At 48.4% G+C, this 15,357-nt stretch overlaps 1 protein-coding gene across 9 annotated transcripts in view; it reads right to left on the minus strand.

The window, feature by feature from the left end:
• Nucleotides 1-13,832, minus strand: part of MTSS1 (MTSS I-BAR domain containing 1) — a 162,140-nt gene extending 148,308 nt beyond the window's left edge. For 6 of the 9 annotated variants that reach the window (XM_037803453.1, XM_037803449.1, XM_037803451.1 and 3 more), the window contains exon 1: nucleotides 13,178-13,826. In XM_037803453.1, the coding sequence (XP_037659381.1) occupies nucleotides 13,178-13,249 (72 nt within the window). In that variant the 5' untranslated portion in view covers nucleotides 13,250-13,826. Of the gene's footprint in view, nucleotides 1-13,177 lie in introns of all 9 variants that reach the window. The other 3 variants (XM_037803450.1, XM_037803444.1, XM_037803447.1) reach the window with 2 other exon arrangements.
• Between the last annotated feature and the right edge of the window lie 1,525 nt (nucleotides 13,833-15,357).

The following is a 15,357-nucleotide window of genomic DNA, read 5'->3' on the forward strand; positions in this document are numbered from 1 at the left end:
CATTAATACTTCCTTTATTATCAAGGAAAAAATGAGGCACAGAAAGGTTAAGTAATTGACCCAAGGTCATGGAAGGGTTTGCCCTCACACCTAGTTTATTCTATTAACTGCTTGGTTTTGTTTAAAACAAAATTGCCCCATGGTTTCACCTAAGTCTTACTGATTCTCCACATCTGGAAACCTGGATAGTCAATACTTAACCACCTAACACAGCGGCTGATATCAAATTGCTTTTATCTAAGTGCTGGTAAGAAATGTTGGTGTACATTTAAGCTCTCCCCAGAATAATAAACATTTACCCCTCTAACCTTTCTCCCACTATAGACTCCAAAATAAATACATTTATTTATTCCTGTATTTAAATCTGTCCACGTGAGATAATGAATGTAAGTAGAATGCTTGGAGGGCTGCACAGTCCATAAAAATGCTAATATGAGTACCATTATTTCACGTTTGTAAGCCCATACTCACCCACTGCTCTCCCTCCAAGTGTCCCTCCCACTCACCTCCACCCAACTCCAAAACCACTTCTGCATCTTACAGATCCATTCCTCCTGGTGCCCAAACAGATTCACCAACACCCATGACGCCGGAGCAGACCGTGTGTGTCCTGAGGTTTTAATCCCCTCGATGAGCACCTCTAGGTTCCACCCATCTCCGCTTTAAACTGCAAACTCCTCAACAGCAGGAGCAGCACGACAGACTTCCCGAATCCACCCCGGGAGCAGACGCCCGTCCTTACCGCACCATGCACACTTCGCGGGCTCTGCCATCTTCCCCTGAAGCAGACTTCCCTTTCGGGGCAAAGATGGGGCCTTCTCCATGACCCACAGCTCCCACCATGGGCTGCTGGGAACAACGTCCTGGTGGCCACATCCCCAAAAAGGGCCACAGCTGTGCTTATTATTTTTATGGTCATTTATGGTATTTTTATTTTCTTGGTGCCTTTCTGCTGACTGTCATTGTCCTCGCCTGGATAGGGGGCCCTGAAGGGCACCCATATTCCGGAGTCTGAAAGGACCAGTGTGGCCTTGTGGGTAGGAGTTCGGCTCCAGATTCAGACTGCCGGTCTTCAGATCTACTCAGCAGGTGACCTTGGGCGAGTTACTTAATCAGCTGCGCCTCACTGTCTTCATAGGTAAATGATACTAATAACAGTCCCTACCTCAGGGTGGTTAAGAGTTGAAGTGAAATAATACAAGTGCTTAGAAGGGTGACTAGCACACAGAATTCGGAACTGCTAGCAGCTACTGCTTTAATGAGACAGCGTACAAAGCCAGTCAAGCTGGCTCGGACATTTAATGAGCACCTACTATGTGCAGGCATGGAGCTAGGCAGAGGCCAGAGAGAGACAGGTCAGAGGCCAAAGCATCAGGGAACTCATTATAAAAGGAAGGCTGATGTGTAGCATTCTGATCCCAAAGCCCTGGAGGGCAGCATACACTACATTTACCTACGAAGTTCTGGAAGGTGGGTTTGGTACAAGCTTCCCAAAGGGAAAGCACTCTCCCCTAGGTCTCAAAGGATACATGGGAATTTTCCTGGCAAAGAGGAAGGAAAGGAGCATTCCTTGCAAAAACAGAACTAGCAAAGGAAAAAGAAGTATAGGAGAGCATGCTGTGTCCTACGTGCAGGAATCATTTTGTTCACCCAGAACATATATCGGGTATATTTGTCAAGTGGGGTGCCAAAAGAGCCAGGAGGTCCTTCATGAGCTACAGAGTAAGGCTGCAGGGCTCAGGGTGGCCTGAGAGCCACCCCCACTTCCTCTTGCTTGTGTTGCAATCCCAGCATGACCTAGAAGACCATCATCTGGGATGTCTGCCTAAACTCGCCACTTCCTGAGCTCCACCCCAGACCTGCACAATCAAAGTCTCTGGGGATGTAGCCCAGGAATCTGAATTTTTACACACTCCCCAGGGGACACTTATGCTTGCTAAAAATCACACACAACAAGATTTGAGAATCACTGCACTAGATAAGATGCCAGGTCCCTCTGAGCCTTGGAAGTTATTGTTCCATTTATTCACTCCTATATATTAATGTGTCCACTCATTCTGCAATGAGTTTCAGAAGCCTTAAAAAGTACATACCTTTTGACCAGGATAAATCCTTCTGGGAAACCATTACTGTACATCAGTATCTATATGCAAGTATATGTTCACTGTAGCATTGCCTATAATTAGTGAAAAACTGGAAGCAGAAATGCCAACCATGGAAACAGGCTCCTACCTCAGGGCCTTTGCATCTGCTCTTCCCTTGCCTGGAACAATCCTCCCACCCTGCCCCCTCCAATACCCATGTGGTCCATATGTTGTTGCTCAAATGTCATCTTCTCTGTGAGATCTTGCCTGACTACCCTGTCTAAAAACAGCAACATCATCCCTGCTTTATGTTTCTCCATTGTACCTACCCCTTCTCATATACTAGAGAATTGATTTATTCTGTTTGTCTGTCCCTATGCCCCCAATCCTTCCCCAGGAGGGCAGGGATTTATGTCCATCTTGTTCACTGCTAAATCCCCAGCACTTACACAGAACCTGGCATGCAGCAGGCCCCCAAATATGTGTCAACCAAATGAATTAATGATAATGACAGACATCCAAACATAGAATACTGCCCAGCCATTAAAACTGGCAATGCTTATGATTACATGCATGGAAAGATAAGGACACCATATGGCTAAGTGAAAAAAAAAGACATTTCAGACACAGCATAGCCATATGACCCTTTGCTTAAAAATGTGTGAGCTCCTGTGAGTGTATGTACATAACCCACTTCATATTCAAATGGTTATGGGTCAGAGTTTTTACTTCACTGAAGTTTCTCATTTTTCTTCCATTAACTTTATAGGACTTGCAAAATCTTTCAGAAGTAATCCCTCGTGAAATGCTCTCAAAACATTTGCTATATATATACACATATATATTATTTTTGGGAAAAAGCTGCCTCCTCGGTGACTTAATTAGAATGTCCCTAATTAAGGCCAGCACAACATCAAAGAGGCCTGGTTCCAGGGGACCCCTGCTCCAGGTCAACTTCTGGTTTCGAGACAACCTCAGCTCCTCCACCGTTCCGCAGGGCCTCCGAGCTCGGATGCTGAAGCTTGGCCATCGGTGACTCCTGGCTCTGCTCCCTGCTCCCTGCTTCCTATTGGGGTACCTCGTCCAATTATTCAGGCCCGATCACATCCTGCTGGAGAGTTCACTTTGAAGGTTCAGTAAACAGTCACTTCAAAACAAAGAGGGCCTATTAAACCTGACTCAAAGACTTCCTTAATGGCTGCGTGCTCAGCTGCAGGAGACCCAGGCTCAAGCAAGCCAGGCCTCTGAAGTGAGATTGAGGTTTCCCTGGGAACTAATCCCTAAGCATATCCAGGCTCCTACTGCATATATATCCCTCCAGCTTCCTGTTTTGCACTTGGTCATGGGTGTGATGAAGAGTCAGCTGTTACCCGGTGACCCTGGATGGAGGGGGCTTCTCCAGCAACACAAACATGTGTCATACAGTTGTCACCCTGACCACGTGAGGCCCTTCGGCCTCACACCCACCTGCTCCCCACACACTTCCCTCTGCTGACAAGTGGGAGGCACCCTCTGGTTGGGTCATTTTTCTCTTCATACGGAATGAAACCCCTTGAGCTTCTCCAAGGAGCTCAGCAAGGAGCCTTGAATTTTGTCTATTTTTTCCGGCTCATCCCGAGCCCTAAAGGTATAGATAGAACAATCAGTAAAACTATCAATAAAGTACATTCATTACAGAATCTGAGAAGGAAACCAAACCCTAGGATCCTGTGCTGTGAGACAAGCCCCACACAGCAGTTAAGAGCACAGACTCTGAACCCTAACTGCCTGGGTTCAAATCCCATCTCTACCAATTACTAGTTAGCTACATGATGTCGGTAAATGACTTAACCTCTCTGTGCCTCAGTTTCCCATCTGTAAAATGGTAAATGAGTCAGTACCTGGTGCATAGTTACTGCCAAATAGATGCTTGTTTAGTAAGTAAAATAAACTTCAGCTCTGTACCAAAAGCCCTCCCTGATTCTGCACCCCCACCGGGTACACAGCAGATCCCTCCCCAGGGCCCCCACAAGACCTCTATCACAGCATTAATGACACCCAATTCTAATTACTTGCTCCTCTTCCAGACTAAACCTCTTCAAGGACAAGAATTATGTCCATCTTGCTCATAGGTGTATCTCTACCGCCCAGCCCACAAATAGGTACTGTTCTGAGACAGATACACATTTCCTTAACACTTATTGGTAGCATTTAGCTTCCTTATCACTTGGTTCATGCTATGCCCTTTACAGACAACTTTAAGAGGGAAGTATTACTGCCCCCATTTTGCAGATTAGATAATCGAGGCTCAGGGAAGTTCAGTAAATCACCCAGAGTAACAGAGCTAGGAAGTTGCAGAGCCAGATTTCAAAGCCCAAAAGCACTACTCTGTAAGACAGGTTCTAAAAAATACTAGGTAGAATTCAGATAGAAAGTGAAAAATGCCTTAAAGGTAGCTTGCTTGGTAGAGGGAGGAGGAACCAGAGAGAGAGTAAACTTTCTGGCAGGGCCCTGAAGGAGAACGATTTCAACAGGCAGCTAGGGCAGAGAGAGGGTCCTCCAAGCAAGATGACAGCAAGAGTGAGGGGTGTGAGATGTGCTCAGGAAGCAGGGGACCGTGTTTGGAGAGCACGGGCCATCCAACCAGCTGAGGCCAAATCACAGGGGCCATGAGGGCAGGCCCGCTGGAAGAGCCCGAACTGGCTGTTTGGGGAAGGAACAAAACTCAGCACAAAGCTGCTACTACATTCTAGCAAGAGGCAAATGGGGGCCATTTTCCCTGGCGTCACCCCAGGAAAAGAGGGAGACTCAAATGATGTAGACAGGAAGAGATGGCCCATACAAAGCAACTCCTAATCCCTTTCTCTGGCCCCAACACCTCTAAAAGGCTGTTGTTGTTTTTTTCCAGTGAAAAATAAATGCCCTGCTGTCCCTGGCTTTGCACCCAGTCCTCATCACCACCTACCCTCACCCCCCCACCCCATTCCCCATCATTATATCCAGAAAGTGGGTTTGCAAAAAGAGAAAGTGAATGCAAACAGATCCTGCAGGGCCAGCCGAGGTTATAAGGTACTCAGGGGGTGATTTACTTAGCAAGGAAAAAACTCAGCCTCCCCATTTCCTGCTACTTCACTGCAAGCTCTAAATACAGCTACATAAAGGGTGGGGTAGCTGCTGCCCTAAGAAGTGTTGGAGATAATTGCTACACTGAGTTTAAGACTTCAAAATACTTCTCAAATCCACAAGGCAGAATAATAACAGCAGCTAAAAGTTGTGTGTAGGTTCTCCAGGCACTGCGTGAAGCCCTTCTTCACAAGCATTATCTCATTTCAGAATCCTCACAAAAACCCTATTATTTTATTTAGACCCATTTTACAGGAGAAGTACTTTACTGGATCCATTTTAAAGAAAAGGGAACTGAGGATTGGAAAGGTTAAGTAACTTGCCCACAGGATTTGAAAGCAGATCCTTTTGATTCTAAGGGTTGGCAGTGGCTCCAGAATTCCTACAGGAAGGATTTTGGGGCAGTGATGTAGCCAGTGGGAAGTGGTCAGGAAGCTGTGCTGCAGAGCAGGCACACTGTTTTTACTTGGATTGTATGGTATAGATCTGCACTCTCCAACAGGGTAACCACTAGCCATGTGTGGCTATTTAAACTTAAATTAATTAAAATTATTTAAAAATGAAAAATTCAGTTCCTCAGTCACACTAGCCATAATATGGCTCAAGAGTCACATATGCCTAATGGCTAATGTATTAGGCAATTTGCATCACTACAGAAAATCTTATTGGGCAGCTCCAGAACAGACCAATAAAAAAAGTCAAGCATCTAAAGATGCTTTCTTTCAGTCTTAAGTAATGTTGAAAAGCACTTTGAGGGGGGCTGAAATTGTGTGATGGGAGCCTTCTAGCTCAGTGGTTCTCAACCCTGGCTGCACATGTAATCACCTGGGGTGTTTTTAAAATTCCCAGTGCCCAGGATACACCCCAGAAGTGTTGGATCAGAACCTCTGGGGAGGAGTCCCCGTTCTACCAAGAGGCACACACCCCCAGAATCTCCCCTTCTGGCCAGATCCACTCCCCCCGCCCCTGCAGACCCCCGCAGCGTGGGAGGGTGCAGGGCAGGGAGTCCCAGGCAAACCTGCCCCCCACCTCCAGCACTCAGGAGGCTGCAGATGCTGAGCAAGCTAACACTTTTACTGCTACCCAAATTCTTTGAAGGAAAGAAAGCAAACAGAAAGAGACGCACAGCTCCAAAGGCACTCAATTGATTTTTTTCCCCCACTTAAACTACACAGGAAAAGAAAAACCACTTAGAAACTATGACCAAAGCCGGCTATGCCAAGAATCGGCACAGGAAGGTGTTTTGTTGGCAATCCCATCAACGTCTGAAAACGCAGACTTGTAACGGGGCTATCAACGCAACCCAAACTGGAAGGGGACCAGGACATAATTAAAGACAAAAAGCTCTTTTACAAGAAGATTCCAAGTCTGGACACAAAAAGAGTTCAAGGTAAGACAGTTCTCTTTGAGGAGTCACTTGAACTTTGGGTGAACTTATTTAATTCAAATAATTGGAGAGGGAGGATGGGGGAAACGGGGCCTGTGTGGTAGCCCAGACTCAGGGACCAACGGGCGCGCCAGACCTATAAACACCCCCATCTGGCCTGTCTCCGAGAAGACTCCGTGCGCTTTGTTGTGGGGACAAGGACAGGCACCAAGGCCCAGGGTGATGGCCAGGGCCTGGCCTAAAGGCGTCTCTCCCCTCTGCGGACTCCAGGGCAACAACAGGAAAGGGAATGCCAACTTGTCTGCTGGGGAAGACTGGCAAGTGGGAGAAGGAAGATATCGTCATTTAAATTATTTCCAGAAAACTGACAATTGGATCTGCCCACTCCACACCCCTTACAGCTTCTCAGTTCAAGCTCATGCCTCCAGCCCAGCTCAGGGTATGAGGCTCTGACACCTTGCTTTAGCCTCTCGTCATAGGACCCAGGCAGACGAAATGCCATCTTCTAGAAGTAGACCCCCTCCCCTACCTCGGGCATGTTCTAGAGGGCTCCCACTTTAGGGCCAAACAGGCCAAGGCCAAGGTCTGAACACCTGCTCCACCTCACTGTGGACTTAGACAAGTCACTGAATCTCCAAGCCCCAGTTTTCTCATCTGCAAAACAGGGGCTGATGCAAGGATGCATGAATCGGGGCACACAAGTGCCTCCTTGCCAAGGTCCTTCCTGGTCCTTGTCCATTGGACGCAATGAATACTGAGCACCTACTATGCACGAAGCATTTTAAACTATCAGAACCCTCAGACCAGCTCAAAACAGAGCCACCTCCCAAATCAGGGAACAGCAGAGGAGAGAGAGCCCTGAGGTCAAGCCTTCCCTGGCTGGCTGAGAGGCAGAAACATGGGTGGGCTGCTCTGGGATGGATTCTGCACTGGGTAGGGTTGTTTTTTGTTTGTAGTATGTATGTGAATGTGTGCACACACTGTATGTGTACGTTTTAGGGGCACACACTAAGATGGAACCTTCTGCAGTCTAATTCGAGGACCTCAGCAATCAAATACAATGAGCTTCCTTAATGCGCAGCCAATTAATTTATCCCATGTGTCTCTCTGGTTTGCTATTTAATAAGGCCATATCAGCAGTGCAATCTGAAAATCTGAGTTAAACTCCTTAAGGCATCAGTCAGCTACCTTAAAGAGGCCCCAATGCCTCTTATATGATGTCCTGAGCCGGTAAATGTGTCCTTTGGCTTTTGCTTGGTTTAGGGAAGGGTATTTCTTTGTTTTTGCAGAGGTGTGGGTTTGCCACAGGGGTGGGGAGGAGGGTGTCCTGAAGGCAGTTCCAAGAAGTAGCGGGTAACTCAAAATGAACTCATTTTTCCATACACAATTCAAACATCTAAATGGTCTCACTACAGAAGGAATCTTGCCAGCTTTCACCCATCCCTGGGAAGATAGAAGAAGTTTAGATGGAAATTATAGAAAAATCATCTAATGGATCAATTGTTTCAACCTTTTCTCCCCTAAGCCATTTTAACAACCTTAAATGAGCTAGCCAAATTGAAAGATACCATTTTAGCTTTTTCCCTTTCCCTTCAGTCAAGATGCAAAAGGCCAAGAGGGTTGCCGCTGAGAAGACAAAGCCTGTGTAGAACATACTTATACTAAAAGTTGTTCATTGTTTACCTGAAATTCAAACTCAGCTGTGCTCCTTCTATTTTTACTTGTTGAAAGAGCGCACCCTGCTTGGTCTACAACATAGCTGATACTAATAAATACTACAGAATGAATACATGTTACTCTAGTAAGAGTTTGGTAGTGACTGAACCAGGCAAAATTCAAGCTTGCCTTCCATGCAAACCATGACCTAAAAATGACTTTTTCTCTCCATCTGGGGCATTACTAACGGAAATTTCCGAATCTAAAGGTTCAAAGACTCAAGCAACAGGTTCTAAACAATTTGGTTATATAAGATGTGAAAGGGTTTTTCCACAGAAACACTTAAGTCAAGACCAAAGACAACTTCTTTCCAAACCAGGAAAACAAGATTTGTACCTAAAAAGCCAAAAAGATTGCCTACACAGAAGACGCCCTAAATCTCTGAGCAGGCACCCACCCTAGATGGTTTCCTGCTGCAGATTTTAAGACATCTTTACTGTGCCGCCTTCTCCCAAGGGCCCAAACAGAGGAAGCTGTAAAAAATCGGACAAACACAGCCATCGGCTAAGAGAAAAGCCAACCTGGGGTCCAGCTTTACTTTTTAAGGACTCTGCATGTCCTGCCTTTGTGTGGCTGTCCCTGTTTACACAGAGTGGCCCTCCTCCCTCAGAGCACCTAGGCACTGGCTAAGGCCTTGGCTGGGTCTTCTGTATCTTCTTAGAGAAAACTTTTTTTGAGTCAAAGGGAAGTCCAGCAGGGACTGACACCCTTTTTCCCCAGGCTGGACCACAAGCCCTTCCTTTGTGGCCGCCATATTGTATTCCCAACTGGCAGCCCACGGACCAAGGAGTGCCCCGAAGAGGTGCTGTGTAACTGTGGATCTTCGCAATCTAGCAAAGGGCCTTCCACGTAGTAGGTCCTCAATAAATATCAAGGAATTGAACCTCTCATCTGACAGGAAACCCAAAACGAAAGCAGTGGGAGAAAAAAAAACAACCCTGAAATCATTATCCAGTGTTGTGCCCACCACCCACATTCTTGATCTTATGATAAGTGAGGAAAAATACCATGATGTGCCTTGGAACCACACAAGATTTCCATGGAATTCAAGAAGTCCCTTTAGCAGTTCTAATTTTAGCCAGAACTCAGGAGAGAGGATACGGTGGCTAACAGGTGAGGGGTGATGGAGAGGAAGAGAACAAGGCCCCTATTCTGCTGGGTGCAGGTGCTGGTAACAGGACACCCCTCTCCAAGCTGAGACATGGGGTGGAGAATTCAAGGTGTGGTTTGGTGTTTTTTCATCCCCAGTCACATAATGTAACACTGAACACACTCTCCTAACCCAGTACAAAGTTCTCCTTGCATCAGGCCCAATTCAGCCTGACTTGCTGATTCTTGAGCAACAAGGGTGAGGAAAATATTTGATTTTAGCATCCAACTTCTTTTTAACCAAGTTAATTATTAAAAGAAGAAAGACATCCGCAAGGTGAGACGCCCCCGAGTTTGGCCAGCAGAATCCTCCTGTCTTAAGAGCTCCCCAAACGTCACCAAATTCTATGAGGGTTCAATGACTTACATGCCATGGCACAAATCTGCTGTTTGCAGCATTTAGCCCATCTTTCCCAGTACTTAGATAGAAGCTCCAAAGAGATTCCAGAACCTCCTTAATGCAGTCAGCATCACCCAAACATCAGAAGTCAGACCACTGGCCTTCAAAACACACTTGCTTCCAGGCTACTGGCTACTGTTCCCCAGACCAACCAGCTACAGGCCCTCTCTTCAGCCACATTAACAAGTGTCCTCTTTCCTTCGGGACCAACTCACTACACAACTTCCAGAACAAGGTTACCGGTGACTTACGTGGGTGGGAGGAGAGGAAGCTAGTAAGGGATTTTGCATACCACCATTCATTAGAGACCAACACCTCAGCGGGGTGGAAGACAGGGGAAAATGCAAGGCTTCTTCCTCCTCAAGGAATCAGTAAGTTATTTTAACAGCTGCTGCTTGCCTTCCATTGCACTGGGTCCCATGATAGAAAAATGAGGGTTTCTTCCACACCCTACCTCCCCCATCGAGGATAAAATACACACCATAACAGCCAAGGATTGGCCAGAAGAAATTTCATCAGAGGAAAGCAGGAAGAATCTGCTCTAGTTTTTAGGTGTCTCGAGATTCTCTGGTTTTAGAAGATGGATAGGGCTAGGCTTTGAAATTAGTCATTTTTTTTTCCCTCTCCAAAGAGGAAATTTACTCCCTTCCGGTGCTGTTAACAGCACTGCTGTACTTTCTGGAGAAACAAATGCTACTAAAGAAACACTTTTCCTAACCTTTTCCCCACCCCAGTCCAATATCACTTCTAAGAAAATAACCCCAAAATTTTATCAAGATGGCATTCCAAATGGGTTTCCAACATTGACATTAGTCCTTTGAAGCAAACAGAAAGGGGACCATCAGGGAGTTCAGAAAAGAGAAAAAGAGGGCAAGCAGGTCATTGGAAAGACAACTGATTTCAGATATCCAAAACTGACTTTTATTACCGGTGACTTCATACAAATGCATACCATACACTCTTATCTTCTTACTGTACTCAAGATCTGTGAAGTTCCTTCTAAAATGTCACTGTCATCTAATCCATGAAGAAGCCTTTAAGAAAAAAACTCCATGAACATATTTAGCAACTGTCTTATGCATTTACAATCTTGGAAACTAAACACACACATCCCTCTTTTTCCTTCTATCTGCCCACTCCCCGAAAGTCTAAATTCTGTAGAACCCAGGGCATGTTTCAGTCTCCCACTTCACACTGCTTTTACAATCTTTTACTGCAAACAAACAAACCAACCAAAAAATCCCTTTAAAATAAGTGCCACCTTCCCTCAAGGTATTGGGCAAACCCTAGGGAAACTCAAGGGGGAAAAACTCTGGGGCCCTGCATAAGAAGTCTTTATTTTTAATTGGAAACTTTCAGAGGGAAAACAATTCCACCTTAGCACCAATGGATTCCCAGCCCCAGTACACTGCAGGGAGGCCATGGGGAGGCAGACAGAAAGCAGGAGGGCCCTGACTTTGGGCAGGGGTTACCTTCTGAAGGGTTTTAGATTCAAACTGGTGAATGGGAAGAACTGAGCCTGGATTCTGGATAAAAAGAACAAAGAGAGAGAAAAAACTCCAGATGTGAATACTCCCTGCCTGCAATGGGCAGATGGCTTGGAGTCACTGGGTTCCTTGTTACCAAGGAGGAACTGGAATCACCCATTGATCTCCCCCCAAAAACACAAACAGCTTTCCCAACACATCTCAAATCCCTCCCCTGGTAATTAGAATAATACACCATGTGTGCTTCAAATCAAATCTTGTTTGATTAGAAGGCATGTAGAGTTTAAGTTAACAGTAAAGAAAGCCCTAGATTTCAAGAAGGGTCAGCAATCTTTGTCTTGAGAGAGCACTTCAATAATTCAACACAGATTGGGGGGCAAAGGAATGAAAGGGGTTGCCTTTGAACAGGGAATAATCCATCTAATCCCAAGTGGCAGGATTAGAGGAATTCCTGGGCAAGCAGAGTCTCGCTGCAGATTATGCTACACGAATGTCAATTTCGGACAAAAGGCATGAGCTTTGTAGAAGGTTTTCAAAATGGACAAGACCAGGGCAAAAAAGTTCAGCCTGGGTGAGGTGGCAGTTGGTTCTAGAAGAGGGAAGCAGGCCGTGACAGCTGAGCATTCCTTCCCAAAGACATTCTTGGAGGCACAAACCCTCTCAAAACCTTACACTTCACCAGACAAAAGCTCTTCCAGGCGCCGGGCAGCGGCTGAAGAGGGGCTGTCCACACCCACTCGAGGCACAGCTTTCCAAACCTGCCCACTCGTTTTGGAAGCCGAGCTTTTAATTAAACACCACCTCCCTGGATCTGTTGAGGCAAACTGGGGCTGGGCTAGAGCCAAGGAGAGCTCCCTAAATACACACGAAAAATCACCCCCCACCCCCCGCCCCCAATTCCCTCCTCCACCCAGCCCGCTGCTGGTTATAGTTCCTTTGGATGAGTAACACAGGGCCCTGGTCTATCTCTAGGCACCAGAAAACCCACATCTAAGGATCAGGTTATCCCCAGTCTCACCCTTTGCAGGAAAAAACCAGGGTGTTGTCCCCCGCCCCCAATATACACACGCGCAGGCACGCACGCAAAATTCACAATCCTTCCAAGTGAAAACCGAGAGTGTGTGCTTGAGCGTGAGTACATTGAGAGGAGAGGGATATCGTTGGCCCGGGGGTCCCCAATGCTGCCATCAGGCTGGGAGCCTTAGCTGGGGGTAGTAGAGGGCCCTGCAAGGCTGCCCTGGGAACTTCTGCGCGCCCCCGGGGAGGGCTAAGGGAAGGTACGCACAGCCTCACCAGCTTCGGAGCAGCCTAATTAATACTTAATTTGCTCAGAACCCACGCAGATAGACCTAAAAGACACAGAGAGGGAGACCCCTCTCCTAATCTTCCAGACCGAGGGGCTCCCTCCTGCGGCCGAGCAGAGACGCCCCCTCCCCCCAATACCACCACCGCGCCAGGAGCCCCCACACCGTCCCCAGGGGAATCAGGTGTCCGCCGGGGGTATCAAGCCTCCGCGGGTTGCAGACACTCAGTCCGGCGACAGACAATAGAAAACTTAGAGCCGGGGCTCTCAGACCCCAGGAGAATAAAATGGTGCCGTCCCCTGCGACAATGAGCCGGGAGATGGCAGAGGGCATAGGAAACCCCCCGAGAAGCCGCCCGCCCCGCAACCCAGCAGAGCTCGGAGCAGCGGCCCCGGTGAGCAGGTGACACCCGGGCCGGATGGCTCCCGCAGGTGGCGGCGGCCTCCGCACAGGCAACCGCCAAACAGCCGGCCCCGGGTGGGGGCGAAGCAACGCCGCGAGGTCAGTGCGCGGCAGCCGCCGCCGCAGGCGCACCCCAGCCGTCCTACCTTCATGTCGCTGATGATGGTCTGGAAGAGGCCTCCGAGCGCGCTGCATTCCTTCTCAATCACAGCCTCCATTTTCCCGGCGCCGGCAGGGAGAGGACACACAATCGGGGCCGCCTGGACTGCGCACGGGGTCGAAGCTCGCTCACCCCGGGAGGAATTTCACCCTCCGAGCGACCCGCCTCCGAGCTACGCGCCTCCGAGCGACGCACCTCCGGCTCGCAGCCTCTTCTGCAGAGGACGGAGTTCACGAGATTGGCTGTTCTATGCCAAAAATAATAATAATAATTTAAGGAACCAAACCGCTCAGTAAGGTTATTCGTCTACATACAGCGCTCGGCTCCTGGCCTTAAAAATGCCCGGAGAAAACTGACAATCAGGCCACCACTAATGCCCACGACGGAAACGGCAAAGCCCATCTTGATGCAGAGAAAACCACCCGCTGACCCGGGGCCAGCGCCATTGAAAAATGCAAGATTTTTAAATTTAATAAAATTTTTTGAAATTAAAAAAAAATAAGAATCGCCAAATAGCAGAGCAGGTCTGCTCGCAGCGCTCGGATCTGTTGCTCGCAGCCCCGGCCGCCGCCTCCTTTTCACTCCTGCGCGCCAGGCTCCGGCGCTCGCTCTGGCTCGGCTCCCGGGGACGTTCTGAGGGGCGCACGCGCGCTCGCGGCCGTGCGTCCGCCGCGGGGACGCGGGGAGAGCGCGCACTCGCGGGCCGTGGGCGGGGCTGGGAGCGCGTGCCCGAAAGGCGCGTGGAGCACCCGCTGTGAAGGCGACCCGGTCGGCGGGCGGCACAGGGAGGATTCCCACCCCACCCCCCGGGAATCTTCCCCATCCCAGCGCGCACTGAGCACCCTCTCCACCCCTGGCCGCCCGTCGCGGTGCGGAAAGGGCGTGTCAGCCCGGCATGGCAAGCACGCACCTCACAATGGCTGCGAGCGCCCGGCACGGAGGGTGCTCCCTCTGCTCCCGGGGGACTCGCAGGGGCACGCTTAGCGCAGTGCCCTGCTTGTAGTGAGCGCGCCCAGTAGGGCGGGAAAGCTGCTCCTGCAGCCTTCTGAGAAGAGGCCCATTCTGTGATGTCAGGACTGCAACGCCAAGTCACGATTGCAAATAGCCAAATATGTCATTGGGGAGAGTTTGGCGCGGGGGTGGAGGGTTGGGGGCGGACGGGATAGCCTGCAGTGTAATGCTGAGTTGGATGAAGTTGCAGGATGCTGGGAAGTGGATGGATTTGCCGTTGCAAAATGAACGGAAACGGCACTAGAGCTTCTGTATGCTGTTTCTTCAGTCTATGGAGATTGTTGACTGCCCGTGGTTTTTACGGTTGATGATTTTGAGGCCCACTGAGGGCATTGGTGTTGGTATCACTGCAGAGAGCCCAGTTGGGAGGCCTACCCTGGAAAGAGTGCAAATGGCCTAGGTTGATTTGGGGACCGGTGGTTTATTTTCTCAGCTCCACGGCCAACTGCACCGCCAGATTAACATCAGACAGGGGAGGGGGAGGGCAATCAAATGAGCAACTTTCAAAAAGACTTTAAAACATAAGCACCCAACTCTGGGCTTGTTTTCTTGACCCTTGAGCTGGCCATCGAAAGCACAAACACACCAAAAGGAAAATGCTGGGGAGAGGGGGTGTAGAGAGAAGGGATGTGTGGGCAAAAGAAATGATGTGCAAAGCTGGGTAGACTCAGGTCGGATTCACCAGGCAGTAGGAAAGGTCTGACTTTGTAAACCCATGAATGGAAAAGATGCATGGAGCTGCATGTTTTCCCCTGGGCCACCCTGCCCAACTCACAACCCCCCCTTCTCCAGCCAAAATTACAAGGGCTGTTACCTTATGGAAGTAACTGGTCTCTTGGGCAACCGTGCTGGGTTCTTCCCCCTAGGACACTTGGATACATAGACCTTCAATTCACCTTGCTAGTAACAGTGCTTGACACATAGTTTGCTCTCAATCATTATCATTATTTTGATTTTAATACCATTGATATAATGATCAAGATCACTGCTGGTGAGCCTGATTACCTGGGTTCAAATTCCAGTTTTACAACCTACTAACCTTATGGCCTTAAACCCTCTGTAAAATGGGGGCAATGATGGCACCTACCTCATAGGACTGTTCTATTACATTTGTTAACTTATGTAAAGCATTGAAAGCAGTGCCTGGTGCATAGT

This window comes from Choloepus didactylus, chromosome 14, assembly GCF_015220235.1.
Source record: "Choloepus didactylus isolate mChoDid1 chromosome 14, mChoDid1.pri, whole genome shotgun sequence".
Lineage (NCBI taxonomy): Eukaryota > Metazoa > Chordata > Mammalia > Pilosa > Megalonychidae > Choloepus > Choloepus didactylus.